Genomic DNA, 16,644 nt, shown 5'->3' on the forward strand with positions numbered 1-16,644 from the left:
GGAAGCATTTACAAAGTACTGAACAGAAGCGCAAGCGGCAGCGCTTTAAAATTTAACTTCTTGCTCTTTAGCGAAAAGCACATCGCAAACGACAAACGCAGCTTCCACATTTCATGCCGCTGATCATAAAACATAAGCGAATATTTGACAAAGTGTAATAACATAATATTAACTTAGCCGTGACATAGTCTCTTTAAGCTGTTACCGGAGGACTTTATAATTCATTCAGTTAAGTTTTATTTTAAAAATGTTACCTGTCGTACTTTAGGATTCACTCGGTTGATAATTTTGTTTGTTTTATTGGGTGGGGCGAATGGCTATCACTTGTAATCGTTATACTTATTTGCGTGAGTGTTTACGTTCCACTGAAAAACTTTTGAAATGATTTTTAGCCTCGTAATTGCTAAATACCTTTAGAGTAGATTTAAACTGAGAGTCAAAAAACAAAAAAAAAGTAACCACTCTGGCCAATTACAAAGAACACAGACAATCCAGTGAGCCACTCTAAACTCGATGCAAATACTTGTCGCAGGCACGAAGCGCTGAAAGATGTGAGTGATCGACTTAAAACCCTTTCTCACACACCACTGGTAGCCATGCCAGGCCGACCGCCACCTGACCTTTATTACAAACTCAACAAAACCATACATGTACATCCTGTATCACAGGGAAAAATTGCACAATGGCAAAGCTAACAAAAAATACTGCACAAACTAAAAATCTTAGGGCGGGTGGGTGGGAAAAGGTCAGCAATGGCGGACGCAACAAAAACAACTGCCCGCCAAAAGTCACATGACCCTTTCCCAGGTCCCAGCGGTGTGTGAGAAAAACATTTTCCACTTATTTCGTTTCACTCAGCCAGTGGAAAATAACACTTCTCACACACCACTGGTAGCCATGCCAGGCCGACCGCCACAACGGCACAAAGTATAGAGCCGAGAAAAGAAAAACTAACAATTTAAAAAACCAACAATAACAGTCACATTGAAAATGACGTATCCCTAATGTATCTGACTTTTTTCTTAAAAATTGGACAGTATCATCTCGGCAGAAAAAGAAAAAAACGATTATCTCTGCATGTTCCTCTCGAGGTTACAGAAATATTCTGCCCGATACTCATATAAAACACACTAGATCACAGGAAGGAGCATATCTAAACAGATAGCATAAACTTAACAATGTCAGCCTAAGAGTCTGATCAGTTCTAGTCCGGATGCTCATCTTAGCATTATACCAAATAAAGACACATGAAAATCTTCAAAACAACTGCATAGCGTTGCAATGACAGCCTAAGAGTTTGTTTAGTTCCTAGCCTTGGATTGTCTTAGTAACAGTTAGCAGTGACTCGAGAGACTCCTGAATGTAATTATTTCTAGACTTCTCACTTCGCCATCCCCCTTGCCTTTGAAAGAGTCTATCAGGTATTCCCAGGGCTGCCGCTGCCGATGCTCCTCCTGCTCTTAGACTGTGGATTCCATACAAACTTGGCTCAAGCCCTTCCTGCAACAGCTCCTTCTTTATTAGCTCATTCGCCCGACTGTAAGACATGGGCTCCTTTCTGAGCTCCATCCTCTTTCTGGTATGCAGAATCCGACGAAAGAGTCGTGACTTCCTATCGTCGCTGCCCACATTCAAGAACTTCTCTACTACTGCAACAGGGCATGGTGAAGAATCGCTGCGTGCTATAAAGACCCAAGAACCCTCCCGGAACTGGTCATTCTTCCTCTGCGCAAGAAAAATTGCCAGATGGGTATCTGCAAACTGAAGGTTATCAACAGTCAAATTGCTCAGATCGTCCCAACGAAGGAAGCCAAAGAATCCCAATGCAAACATGGCCGCAACTTGAATATCCCCCAGGTGGCCTTGTTCAAGCCGACGGATGACCCCCATGACCTCGCTCACTTCTAAGGCCTTCTTGCGATTTGGAGGTTTTGCCAGAATTCGTCGACCAGCTTCTGCTACTTGCCGGATGATGGGGTGATCACTCAGCTCTTGGCAACCACTCTTCTTGTGAACCCAGTTAGAACCATATACCGCGGAGTTTAGCGACGAAACTGAGCTCCCTTGCTGGATAAGATGCACCAAATACAGGGCAAAAATTACAGGATCAGCAGGTAAAGCTGTGGCACTACACTGGATGGCCCATTTCTTCCATGCTTGATATGCCCGAACATATGAACTGACAGTCTTTGGTGCTCTATCTTGAACTAAAATACTAGGTAGAGATCTAGCCAGTGGCTGCAGCTGTGGATGGTTCAAGAGCTCATCATCCAACCAAACAGACAAGTTCGCCTCCTTCTGGACAGAGTCAGGCACTGCAATTAAATTATGCCGACAGTGAGCAACCAGTTTTAACACATCACTAAAGCAAATCCCATCATCAAAGAACAATGCCAACAGAGGATAACAGTTACAACAAACGGTGAGCATGCACACATTCCACATTCTTATCACCACATAGCCAACACGGCCACAAGTGGTCTTGGTGGGAACAATAACCCCCTTTGGCCAACACGGCTGGGGTCAAAATTGCCATGACAGCAAAACAATTGCACTGACTAGCCCAAAACGGCAACATGAGGATAACATCGTAAAAATACAGCTATTTAATAGCACGATTAGCCTCTCTGGCCAACACAGCTAGAGGCTTAACTGCCATGACAGCAGAAATGCACTGTATACACCCAAACGGTAGTGACAAAAAATTTAACAATAACAGCTACATGGTAGACAGGCCACCTGCTCTTCCAGGGACATAGCAATCCCTCAGTACCTATATCTGACTACAAGACAATGCCAAAACAGCACACGGTATCCACTGTCAATTGCATTGGTCACTAAAGCAAAGGCGAAGAGCAATGATATGAAAGGACGGGATCCCTGCAGTGAAAATACTGCTAGCCTCTGCTCCAGATAGAAAAATCCCTTCATACGGTTGAATCACAATTGAGTCAGTGACGAAGGTTCTCCACGACCCAGTCATCTCAACCAGGGGTGGCCACCAAACAGCTCAAGGCCATTGGGGAACGAGTAGAGTGCCATCCTCACCACCAGCTGACATATGCCTCAGTACACGTGGTACGAGATAAGGGGGTGGAAAAAGCCAATTGTTTTCCTCTGACCAGGTGACAGTAAATGCATCGACCGCCTCACACCCTGGATTGCGATATCTACTGCAGTACCTCTCTAGCTGCTTTGTCTGCACACTTGCAAAACGGTCAACCGTGTGAGGGCCCCAAACTTCATCGATATAATGGAAGCAGGAAGGATCCAGCATGTAATCGTTGGGGTCATAAAACCTTGACAAGATATCTGCCTCCACATTGTTGTCCCGGCTCACCCATTCAACAGACAAACGAATGTTCAACTGTCGACACAGTTTGTAAACTGCCACTGCCTCCTGATGTAACTCTTTTTTGCGGCTACCAACTGACAGAACAATTTCAGCATTCTTATTATCCGTTCAATGAAGAACATCCTTCCCCCTGAGTTCTTCAGAATAAGATTCCAGGACAAGCCTGATGGCCTTCACCTCCCGGAATGAAGAGCTCTTCACGCTATCCGCACGAGACCAGCTACCCCTGGCTACTTTCTCGGAAAACTGTACAGCATATCCTCCCCAGCCCTGTCCACTTGCATCGGAATAACAAAGAACTTCTACCTTTGGACTGGGAGACCAGATAGGGTACCCATTACAATTAAAATTGTCCTTCCAGAACAGCACCTCCGATTGGCTCTCTTGCGAAATACAGAAAGGCTTATCCCAGCAATTGGCACGGCATATATCACTGTAGATACTACGTGTCCAGAGACGCACAACTGGGCCAAGTGCAAGTCCCATAGATACTAGAGACCCTGTTATGCGTGAAAGTCATCTTGCAGAAACTGTAAAGCACTTCTCTACGATCATGTTTATCAATTGTCTAAGGTCTTGCACTCTCCTTTCCGGCACATGAAAAATTCCGTACTGCAAATCCATAACAAATCCCAAGAGCTCTCCTGACTGTACTGGAACCCACTGGCTTTTCTCCTCATTAGCAACAAACCCACTTAAAGCAATGTCCTCACGTACCAATGCAGACAACTTCACAGCCACTTCCCGGACCTGATGTGCACCCGCCCCATCATCCAAGTAGGTAAATATTCGGAAGCCTTTTCCTCTCCAGTGCTTGACTGAGCGCTCTTTGAATCTTAGTAAAAAGATAAGGGCCCGTGGACAAACCAAACGGGAGGACCAAGAACTGAAAAAATCTAAGGCGACCTTCATAGACGAAAGAGAATCCAAGGAAACGACAATGCAGCGGGAAAATCTCTGTGATGGTAGCCACTCTTATAGTCAAACTTAAAAAACCAATCACCCATAGAAAACAAGTCTGCAGCAGTTCGTATATCCTCATATTTAAATTTACAAGACCGTAAGTGCTGGTTAACATAACGTAAATCAAGAATCAAGCGAGGCTTGCCTGCAGAGTTTCTAACAACACCCAAGGGATTGCAGACTGACAAACTTCTCTAGAGACTTCAGCTATAGCGCCAGAAACAAGTAACTTGGAAACTTTATGACTTACAAAATCTACATTCTCAGCAACACTATGATGATTTTGAAAGAATGCCCTCTGTGGCAGAGACATAAAAGGTAAACTATAGCCATCACTTAGCACATCAAGCACCCACCTGCTGGCCCCAATACTCTTCCAAAAATCAAGTCTCTCTCTCAGCCTTCCTTTCACAGGGATGGCACAACACAATCAAGCTCACCAGAATAATAACTATCTTCTTCGCAATCGGTAGCAACAAGTTCTCTATTGTTGATTTCCTGAAGACTGTGCCGTACTTCGGGACCACTCGGTTGTTTTTCCCACAACGGATGCTCGGCATTCGCGCGCGAAATGGCCACTTCGGAAGCAACGAAAACAGACTTGCTGTGAATCACGTGCTGTATTGTTGAGGGACTTTCCCGCCGAAACATAGCCACTGGATTTCTCGAGAACCACGCGCCTAGACCGATCGTCCCGCTGGGGAATCTTTTTGTTCTTCCACTTCGTTTGGGCCACCGACTTACGCTTCTCTTCTCTCAATAGTTTACTTTCCTTTATCGCCTTTTTTATGCGTTTCTCATCTCCGGAGTCGCTAGCAAGTGGCTCTGCCGTATAACATTCTACAGTATCCCAGCCATAGTTATCCGCGAGACAAATATGCTTGTTACGTTCCACAAGTAAAGCCTCACGTTCTAGAAGCAAATTCTTTCGCTCTTCATCGTCGCTAGTGTCCATTGCCGTGTTGATCTTTCCAAGCACATCCTTGTTCAAACGGTACTGCTTCTTGTTACCCTCGAACTTGAACTCAGGCTCTTTGTCACCCTGCTTCTCATGCTTCGAACGTTTAGTAGACTCGAGTTCGCTTTTGAGTCTTTTCAATTCTTGTCCGTACTCCTTCTGCTGATTGAGCAATTCCTTCGCCCAAGAAGGGGGATCCTCTACCGCTGCTGGCGTTCGCTCCTTCTCCCGCGATGACTCGGCCGAACTCCCGTGTTGCGACCGACTGTGAGATCGTCCAGCTGGGCTCTTATTGTACGGTTCCAAGCGCTGGACCGCTCGTGAGCTAGTCTTTGAACGTTTACTTTCCTTAGGCATGATATTGTAGATCGGAAAAACCTTGGACTTCGGATAAAAACCAGATTAAATCCGACAAATACAAAAAAGGTCAGCAATGGCGGACGCAACAAAAACAACTGCCCGCCAAAAGTCACATGACCCTTTCCCAGGTCCCAGCGGTGTGTGAGAAAAACATTTTCCACTTATTTCGTTTCACTCAGCCAGTGGAAAATAACACTTGTGTTCAGAAGATTTTAGCCGGGATTTTTTTGTTAAGGAGGCAAACACTTTATCAATTGGTCAATCAGAGAGCGTGTTACATCATGATCATACAATACAGTAAAAAAGGTCAGCAAAAGAGATCTGATCACCATACATGGCTAACCATCTTAGAGAAACAAAAAATACAACAAAAATATTCCGAAACAAAATGAAAAAATCCTTTTAAAACAGCTACACCTAAACAAAAACAGTCCTCGCATAATTAGTGGAATACACTTAATAACAACTTAACGTGTATCTTAACATTCTTTTCTATATTCCCAACATTTCTACAGATATAGACGAGTGTTTGGTCAGCGGTTCATGTGGTCCTAAAGAGCTCTGTTCAAACGAAATGGGAACATATACTTGTCCCTGTCGCACAGGATACCTCGCAAGTAAAATCAATCAAAGCTGTAAAGGTGAGTTTTAAAAGGTTTTTGCAAATTTACAAAAACCAAAAATAGTGAAAATGTGCAAAAACATTTCCAATTACTAGAGATATGTCCAGAAATGCACGCATTGTCATTTGACGAAATTTCGCCAAATTCGTCATTTTCGTTGTTGCGTGCATTTCTGGACATAAGTAAATTACTAGTACCTCGACAGGCCAGTACATGTTAGTATAGCAGGGTTACTCCGTTTTTTTTTTAGGTGGAATCTCATTTACAAGAGGCGGAATACATTAACGGAAGTGAATTCATAGACTTATAAGTTAAAATGCGGTGGATTTAATTCAACTCCAATTGATATCATGTTCTATATTTTACTTTTCCTGATATAAACGACTCGACCGGGTTGTCATGTACTATATTCATCTTGGCTGTTATAACCGACTTGACAGGCTTCAATTTATTTTGGGCCACATTGTGTTTGAAATCATTTACCTGAACAAACAGAGATTATGCAAACTTGTTATTGCAAACATTACCTACAGTCTTAGTCCATACGCTTGAGTGAACTTAGTAATAAAAAAAAAACTGTTAAACTAAACCTCGGCAAAAACGTTTGTAAAACTCTATCTCCTTCTTCTTCACCACCACCGATGCAATTTTACTTTTTGCCTCCACCTTCTTCACAATTCCACCTCACATTGGTCTGACATCGGCCCCACATCGACCTCACATTGGCCTTCCATTTTCGGCCTCACATTGGTCTGACATCGGCCCCACATCGACCTTACATTAGTCTGACATCGATATCGACCCCACATCGAACTCACATCGGGCTCTAATCGGGCCCCATTTTCCATTGTTAAAATGGTAAGGAACACAAGTTAATAAGAAATTTGTCGAACAATATTCTTGTCGCAAGGTCTGAAAAGTTTATAAACGAAGCTTTCGACTGTATCGCACAGTCTTCATCAGCGATTAAAATTAGCTCGCGTTGTCTCGTGAATGCAAATTGTTTAATCACGTGACCACAGATGGTCAAAAATGGCGGGAAGATCGTAGCCCCCGTCTCTGTTCAGCGTTGGGCGTTGACGTCTGATATGGATGGCTTCCTTGATTTTCCTTTTGACGTCTACCGACTCTTTATCAAGAATCTTGACTCCTTCCTAGTCGATCTGGTGGTTGGCCTGAGACTGGTGTTCCTGGATCGCAGATGTTGTTTGTCTCTGATGTTCACTTAGTCGCTTCTCCAGAGTTCTCGCTGTCTCGTCAATGTAATGTTCACCGCAATCATTGCATGCGATGTCGTATACCACGCCGGTCTTCTTTGTTCTGAGTCAACAAGGACGAGATGTTCTTAAAGAGCTCAGAGAAATGGAAAAGATCGACGACAAAATCGCTAGATGGAAGAACCACAGGTTGTTTAACATCAGATGCGCGAACAGCAACATCATACCGACTTGCCTAAAACTCAGGTCGACGGTTAAAGGTGAAAAGGCCGATACAATCTTACGGAGAGCCGAACGACAGTTATTAAACACCAGGATTTCACATTGCTGTTTTACGTTACGACGTTTGGAAGAAGAGAAACAAAAGATCGAGGAGAATTTGTTAACACGAGTGTCACCAGAAAGTGCTGCTATGTTGTCACGTCACCTTCAACAGGCACAAGAGCATGCATTCCAAGCCGCGAAACGTCAACAAGTTGAGAAATTTGAATTGCTTCGTAAGAAACAGCAGGATTTACGAGCCTTGGACACGAACAGAAACACAATTGCAAAGGAAAGATGGGTTTTAAACCTATCAGATCGTGTGTTGACCAACGCAGAGACTACGATTCTTCAGAAAGGTTTGAATTTCGCCGTAACTCCGAAAGAAATTCCTGTAATCGAGATTATTACAGCCACCGAACAAGCGTGCTATCTAATGCAAAACAAGAACAAAGCAGATCGCCTCAGGGGAGATGTAGCGAACGTCTTGAAGCGAGCCAGGCCTCCTATGCCAAACATCTCGGCAGAGGAACGTAGAGCCTTATCTGATCTTCGAAAAGATGATAAGATCATCATCCTACCGGCGGACAAGGGGAGAGTGTCAGTTGTTATGGATGCTACAACATATGAAAGCAAAGCACGGGCGCTTTTGAGTGACAATAACACCTATGTCAAACTTAACTCGGATCCCACGCAACGTTTTAAGTCAAAGCTAGTAGCACTTTTAAAAGAGTGGAGAGAGAAAAAGATCATCTCCTACGCCCTGTGGAAAAAGTTGTACCCAACGGCTGAAGATGTACCGAAATTTTACGGCTTGCCGAAAATTCACAAAACTGAAGTGCCCCTCAGACCCATCGTTTCAAGCATTGGAAGCATCACGTATGAAGCGGCCAAGTACCTCGCAGTAGTGATCGGTCCACTGGTGGGTAAAACGGAACACCATATCAAGAACAGCACTGATTTTGTCCAGAAGATCAAGGACTTAGAAGTACCCCCTTTCCAGAAACTTGTGTCGTTTGATGTCAGCGCGCTGTTTACCAGCATTCCCACTGATGAAGCAGTCCGGGTTATCAGACAGCGCTTGGAACAAGACAACAGCTGGCAGGACAGAACCAATCTGAACGTCGACCAACTAACGCAGCTTCTGGAGTTATGTTTGAATACCACCTATTTCATGTACAATGGAGACTTTTACAAACAGAACAAAGGCACCGCCATGGGGTCTCCTATATCACCGATAGTTGCCAACCTGTACATGGAACACTTCGAGAGGTTAGACCTATCTACGGCACCCAACCCACCTGACATCTGGTATCGTTATGTGGATGACACGTTCACTAAAATGCACGCTGCAAATATCGATAGTTTCATCCAACACATCAACAGCATTAACCCTCACATAAAGTTTACCAGCGAGCAAGAGGAAGATGGTAAATTACCCTTCCTTGACACCTGTGTCCATGTGAATGAAGATGGAAGCACCAAAACAACTGTGTATAGGAAACCCACCCACACCGATCAATATCTCAACTTCACCTCAAATCATCACCTACAACACAAAAGATCAGTTGTGAGGACCCTCCTACACAGAGCAGAACACCTTGTTAGCGAGGAGGAAGACAAGGCAAAGGAAGTACAGCACATCCAAAGTGCTCTACTCGCAAATGGTTACAAACGCTGGATGTTTAAAGTCCCTTCTCGAACCAGCCCCACAAGTCAGGCGAACAACACCTCGGAGACAACTAGACCAATCTCCGTAGGCCTGCCTTATGTGTCGGGACTCTCCAAACATCTAAGTAGAGTCTTCAGAGCACAAGAAATCCGCACATACCACAAGCCTTACAACACGCTGAGGTCAATCTTAGTCCATCCAAAAGACAAGACATCAACCACAAAGAAGACCGGCGTGGTATACGACATCACATGCAATGATTGCGGTGAACATTACATTGACGAGACAGCGAGAACTCTGGAGAAGCGACTGAGTGAACATCAGAGACAAACAACATCTGCGATCCAGGAACACCAGTCTCAGGCCAACCACCAGATCAACTGGGAAGGAGTCAAGATTCTTGATAAAGAGTCGGTAGACGTCAAAAGGAAAATCAAGGAAGCCATCCATATCAGACGTCAACGCCCAACGCTGAACAGAGACGGGGGCTACGATCTTCCCGCCATTTTTGACCATCTGTGGTCACGTGATTAAACAATTTGCATTCACGAGACAACGCGAGCTAATTTTAATCGCTGATGAAGACTGTGCGATACAGTCGAAAGCTTCGTTTATAAACTTTTCAGACCTTGCGACAAGAATATTGTTCGTTTATTTTAACACCAAGGTCAAGAATGAGCGTACATAGTCAATTTGTCTTTTTTGCCTCAGATATTGACGAATGTGAGATAGACGAGTATGACTGCCCGGAATATTCAAAATGTGAAAACAAGGATGGTGGATATAATTGCCGGTGTAAAGAAGGATATGAGAAAACACCACAAGGAGCATGCTCGGGTAATGTGCTTATATGTTATTTTATTTTATTATATAAACTGCAGTGTTTTAGCGAGTGGTAGCAAATCGAGAAAAATGGTATCACACGTGTGGATAAAAATGATATCCACACATGTGTGATATCATTTTGACCAAACAGGACTGGGTCGAGGCATGCGGAGGCTGTAGACGTGTTTCAAACTGCTCCGCGTAACTTCGTCAATTAATGATGTTTTTAGGCCTTAAACTCTTATGAATCCCAAGCGAACTAGAGAAAGCAGTAATTCGAGCGCATCTGGTGCATCGCCCGTGGAAACACGAGCAAGAGAGTTTAACTCGGGTACCTCGCCCGAGCGATCTACTGAGGTCTTCGAAATGTCGGCGGACGCCTTGGAGACGAAATTAGATCTTATCTTAAAAAGATTAGAGATCATGGACAATAAACTTGAGGAGATAAACACTAAGGTGTCCAACCTGGAGACCAAATTCAACTCGTTAGAAGGCAGAGTGGAAAAATTAGAAGATGCTCATTCGACCACGAGGACGGCCGTACAAGAGTTACAAAATGGCCTCCAGGAATTCAATACGCAAGTCAACGAAGCGACAGCGGCCCGAGAAAAGGCGAGCGAGTTCTGTGAGAACAGGTACAAAGAATTGGAAAACAAACTGTTGTATGCTGAAGTGTATCAAAGGCGAGAAAATTTGCGTTTCTACGGCATTAGCGAGGAAGAAGAAGGCGGAGACTGTCGCATGGTGCTTAATTCTTTCCTGGAACAGCAATGTGGTGTCCAAACAATGGGTATCGAATTTCAAAGGGTCCACAGGATCGGAAAGCCTCATGATGATGGAAGCCCTAGAGCAATAATCGCTCGGTTTCTTAGATATAGCGACAGAGAAGCAGTTTTCTCAAAAGGAAAGTCGTTGAAAGATTCCGGGTATAGGATCGCTGCAGACCTGCCAAAAGAAATAGTTAACCGAAGGAAGCTCCAGTCGAAGAAGCTGGTCGATGCAAGAAAAGCGGGTAAGATCGCGTATTTCAGCCGCGCTGAACCTGATAAATTGTATATCGATGGACACTTAAACCCACTTTAATTATTGACGTTTACTTTTTTGTTTGGATTGTTTGATGCCTATATTTAGGCACAGCTTGAACTTATATTGAACGCGAATTTGTAACTAGATAAGCTTGCCTCAGTCGTAAATGGCCTTGCTTTCTCCTTATTATGATTTAATAGACGAAGTTATGGGGAACAAATAACCGTTGTAATCATCATTTCCCCTCTCCGCTTAGTTTTCGTATTTAGTTTGTGTTTATTTTTATGTTGTTTTTTGTTTCAATCAATTTCCTCGAGTCGTTCTACGGTGGCACAACAGTGTTTCTGGTCACCTTTTATGTTCTGTCGTTTTCGTTATTCGTTAGTGTCTTGTAGGGTGTTAATTGCAAATGCAATAAGGGAGAGTGTTAATTTTTTTTTTTTCCGCAAACAAACGCCTGCTTTACGCAATATTTTTCTTCACAACTTTTGTATGGAAATGAATTCAGGTAACGCTTTTTGTTATTCCATTGACAGCTGCATTGGTGGCCTTTTACAAATTCTAAAAGTTGTGGTAAAATCATGACAGCAAGCAACTTTGCATTTAAACTATTATCCTTAAATGCTCGTGGGATTCGTTCTTTTGAAAAACGGAAAGCAGTATTTGGATGGGTAATGAGACAACAAGTCGACATTTGCTTTATTCAGGAAACCTATAGTACTAAGGAAGTTGAAAATGTTTGGAAAAAGCAGTGGAAGGGTGAGATGTATTTCTCGCATGGTTCTGTACATAGCAGAGGCGTGCTTGTTTTAATTAAAAATAATTTGGAATTCCAAATCAAGTCCATGCGGCAGGACAAAGAGGGTCGTTTTATTTTTCTCGAGGCGCTGGTGCAAGATCAAAAGTTTTTATTAGTAAACATCTATGCTCCAAACAAAACGAGTGAGCAAACTCACTTTTTCGACAAAATCAAGGAGGAATTGGATAACATTGATATAGATGACGACTGTAGAATAATCATTGGGGGAGATTTTAATGTTATTTTAGACCCCAACCTTGATGGTTGTGGGGGCAAACCAAAATTAAAGGAATCAGCTAAGCAGATTGAGAATATTTGCTTACTGTACGATCTAGTAGACATTTGGCGACTTAGGAACCCAGGAATAAGACGTTTTACTTGGACACAGAAAACTCCTGTGATCCAAAGGAGGCTTGATTTTTGGTTAACCGATAATGCCTTGCAGGAGGAGATCGATCAGGTGAGCATTATTCCTTCCATAAAGTCTGATCACTCCGCCATTCTGTTGTCAGTTAATGGAATAGAAGAAAAATCACACGGTCCTTCCTTCTGGAAGTTCAATGCAAGTTTATTAGATGACAATGACTATGTAGCTCTAATAAACGATAGATACCAGGTTTGGGTTGACGAATTTAGGGATATACAAGATCCCAGATTGCTTTGGGATCTCATTAAATTCAAAATTAGACAGGAGACAATTTCATACAGTAAACGCAAAGCGAGGGAAAGGAAGGCGAAATTGACATCTCTAGAGGAAAAATTGACAATCCTTCAAGAGCTTTGTGACCAGGATCCATCTACGGATAATCTGAATAGGCTAGAGATTTTGAAAACCGAGTATGACCTTCAATATGAATACATTGCACAAGGCGCTATAATCCGTTCAAGGGCAAGATGGTACGAGCAAGGAGAGAAAAGCAACAAGTATTTTTTGAACTTGGAGAGCTCTAGGGGTAAAAAGAGCACAATCCGAAAGATTCTTAAGGAGGATCAATCTCTGACAACGAATCCCAAAGAAATAATGGCCGAACTTAGAAGTTTCTACTCAAATCTTTACCAAGTGAACTCTACTGGAGAAAGTGAAGCCTCATTAGACGCATTTCTTAACAGCGTATCCTTACCCACACTGTCTGAAATACAGAAAGAGAAGTGTGAGGTAGAATTGACTATCGGTGAATGTTTCAACATCTTGAATGGTTTTCAAAAGAACAAAACACCTGGTAACGACGGCCTTACAACGGAATTTTACTTAGCCTTTTGGCCCATTCTTGGAAAACATTTGGTAGCTTGTCTCAATTATGCACATAATCACGGAGAGTTATCTAACTCTCAGAAACAAGCGGTGATCACTTTATTAGAAAAGAAAGGAAAAGATAAAAGGCTGATCAAAAATTGGAGACCAATTTCCTTAATTAATGTGGACACCAAAATAGCCTCCAAAGCGCTAGCTAAACGATTAGAGAATATACTTCCTGACTTGATTCATTACAACCAAAACGCTTATGTGAAAGGAAGATCAATATTTGACGCCGTCAGGACCATTGATGATGTATTAGAATATACAAAATGTAGTGATCAGTCGGGTATCCTTGTAACAATTGATTTTGAGAAAGCGTTCGATTCTTTGGACCATAGATTCTTATTGAAGGTCCTTCGCACATTCAATTTCGGACCATCTTTTATTCAGTGGATTCGCACCTTTTACTCAAACGTGTCTAGTTGCGTAATAAATAATGGATTTGCGACAAGTTACTTTAATGTTGACCGTGGTGTGAGACAAGGGGATCCGTTATCCCCTCTCTTGTTCATTCTTAGTTTAGAAGTTCTAGCTTGCAGTATTCGACAAAATGACAAGATTCAAGGGATCAAAATTGAGGATGAAGTTGTGAAAATCTCTCTTTTCGCGGATGACATGACATGTTTTTTGAGGAATAAGTCTTCGTATGAGAACCTGATTGTTAATTTAGATCTGTTTTCGAGATTCTCAGGTTTAAAATTAAATGAGGAAAAAACAGAATTTTTTTGCTTAGGGGTCCAAAATTTGTCTAAATCACCTTCCTATGAATTTAAACGCTCAATTAAGATTTTAGGCGTACACTTTGATTATGATCAACTTTCTAGGAAAAAGGATAATTTCGAGGCAATTATAAAGTCTATTAAAAAAACATTAGGCATGTGGAAATGGAGGGGACTCACACTTATAGGAAAGATACAAATCGTTAAATCTTTTGCTATTCCGAAATTTATGTCGAAAGCGTCGCTTATTCATGTGTCTAAAGATCTCATACAGGCAGTCAATAAAGAACTTTACAGCTTTATTTGGAAAGGAAAGGATAAGGTTAAACGGTTAGCTTTGATTAATTGCATTGAAAATGGAGGGCTTAAGATGCTGGATATAGAATCTATGGTTCTAGCGCAAAGAATAATGTGCGTGAAGAAGTATATTGAGGACTATGTTAGTCCCTGGAAGATCTTCTTAAACCACTATTTGAAAAAACTAGGCGGAAAGTTCATTTTGCAGTGTCATTTTGATTGCCAAAAATTGCCCATATTTTTACCCGAGTTTTACAAAGATTGTCTTGCTGCGTGGTCAACTCTTTCAAGTAAAGAAGTGGTTTCGTACGGAGATGTTATGAACCAATACTTGTGGAATAATAAAAACATTCTATGTGAAGGTAAATCTTTATATCATGCCTTTTTCCGCATAAACTGTGGGATAAGCAAAATCGGAGATTTAGTCTCTAAAGACAATACGTTTCTGGAAAGTGATAAAGTTCTCAGGTCAAAACTATCACCTAGTCAATTTTTCCTTTTAATGGGAGTAGTCAGTGCCATTCCAAAGGAATGGCGCTCCATTATCAAGGGTGAGAGTATATACCGTGAACCATACTCCTGCCCTGCAAATTCTTTTGAAGTGCCAATAAAGGGGGAAATGTTGGATATTTCTAACATTCCCTCCAAAATAGTTTATGAAGAGTTTCTTTCTCGTAAAGTAATTCCTCCTACTGCCCAAAAGAAATTTAAAAATGACTATCCAAATCTCTCCGTCGATTGGAAGAAAATCTATTCTCTAGCGTTTAGTGTTACTTTGGATACAAAGTTAAGAGCTTTTCAGTACAAATTACTAAACCATATTGTGTATACAAATGACAGACTTTATAAATTTAAGATTGTAGACTCGCCATTATGTGCTTTCTGTTACTCTGAAGATGAATCCCTCGAGCATTTATTGTTTCTTTGTAAAGCAAGCGAGGTATTCTGGAAAGAGGTATTGTCGTGGTTGGCCATCCATAAGAATGAAGTTTTAAATTTTTCTCTCACCGATGTTTTGTTTGGTAAGTTTGATATCGATACAGACTCTATGGTAGTTAACCATATTCTTCTTCTTGGAAAATATTTTATTTATAGGTGTAAGCTTGATAAGATTAAACCCTCTTTACCAGTTTTTAAGGCTAAATTAAGAGCTACTCTTAAATTAGAATTTTACATTGCCAGGAAAAAAGGTACACTTGCTCAACATTACAGAAAATGGAATATCTTTATTCCTGTATTAAGTTAGACTATTTCCTTTTTCCACTCTACCTTTTAAAAAACTCCACCGAAAATATTTTAGGTCACTCTAGTTTTTCGAAACCTGCTTTTTGACCTTTTGTTTAGAAAGCTGGTGTTTGCTTTGCATGTCTCTTTTTTTTTCTGCTCTCCATAGCATAATATACCTTGTTTATTTTTTAACGTGCTTTGTTTGTAGTAAGTAATGTTAAGCTTGTAATAATTTATTGTTGTAGTGTAAGTAAGTATTGTATTAGTGTAAGTAAGTAGCGTTAGGACTGTAAGTAATGTTTAAATTGTAAGTAGTGTTTCTTTTTTCTTTGTAATTTTGTACTGTATGTTTGTATGGCAAGAAATTAAAAATATTAAAAAAAAAAAAAAAAAAAAAAAAAAAATTTTGACCAAACAGCTTGCAGAGTTTGCCATGTTTCAATGCTCAATGGGCCAAAGTAAATCGATCTTAAGTCGAAACATCTTCGGATCTTCCTCGGCAATGTTCGGCAATCTTCGGAAAACTTCGGAAAATGTTCGGAATCATTCGTACAACCTTCGGACAACATTCTGAAAATTTTCGGAAATCTTCGGAAAATGGTCGGAAATCTTCGGAAAATCGTAAAAAAACATCGTAATTAGTAGGTTTATATAATAAAAAGAATAATACATGGTTGCTTGGAGATATGAAATTTATCTTCTCGTGTTCAAATCCGATATCTCACTCGTTCGCTGCGCTCACTCGTGAGCTATCGATTTGAACACTCGAAGATAAATTTCATATCTCCGCGCAACCATGTATTATCCTCTATATAGGTCACCAAGTAATATTTCCCTCTACTTTAGACGTTGTGCCACACTTTTCATATTATATTTATTTGTTAATGCAGATAAAACTCATTCAATCCACAAGAAAGATTTTTCGAGGTAGGAAAAAGCCTATTGTTAAAGGACTGTGTCACGGCTGAGTTAAGTTTATTTTATTAAATTTTGCTAAACACTCGGTATGAAACTTGATGTTTGCAAATAAATTACTTCTATGAAT

At 41.4% G+C, this 16,644-nt stretch overlaps 2 protein-coding genes and 1 pseudogene across 3 annotated transcripts in view; 1 reads left to right on the forward strand and 2 right to left on the reverse strand.

The window, feature by feature from the left end:
* The window catches only part of LOC144658099 (uncharacterized), a 131,070-nt gene that overhangs the window by 112,255 nt on the left and 2,171 nt on the right, over positions 1 to 16,644 (forward strand). The window contains exons 20-21 of one of the 2 annotated variants that reach the window (XM_078518430.1): positions 6,152 to 6,277; positions 10,121 to 10,246. The exons of the other annotated variant lie outside the window; for it this stretch is intronic. Of the exons in view, the coding sequence (XP_078374556.1) occupies positions 6,152 to 6,277; positions 10,121 to 10,246 (252 nt within the window). The remainder of the gene's footprint in view (positions 1 to 6,151; positions 6,278 to 10,120; positions 10,247 to 16,644) is intronic. 2 annotated transcript variants of the gene reach the window in all.
* Positions 2,386 to 4,482, reverse strand: LOC144658316 (uncharacterized; annotated as a pseudogene).
* Positions 4,762 to 5,828, reverse strand: LOC144658315 (uncharacterized). The gene has a single exon (XM_078518730.1). The coding sequence runs from the start codon at positions 5,631 to 5,633 to the stop codon at positions 4,803 to 4,805; it is 831 nt and encodes a 276-aa protein (XP_078374856.1). The 5' UTR covers positions 5,634 to 5,828; the 3' UTR covers positions 4,762 to 4,802.

Source organism: Oculina patagonica, chromosome 6 (assembly GCF_052425735.1).
Source record: "Oculina patagonica isolate OP01 chromosome 6, crgOcupat, whole genome shotgun sequence".
NCBI classification, from domain to species: Eukaryota; Metazoa; Cnidaria; class Anthozoa; order Scleractinia; family Oculinidae; genus Oculina; species Oculina patagonica.

Bases quoted from the DNA above. Each gene is read 5' to 3' on its own strand.
- LOC144658315 (XM_078518730.1), bottom strand. From the start codon at position 5,633: ATGCCTAAGGAAAGTAAACGTTCAAAGACTAGCTCACGAGCGGTCCAG.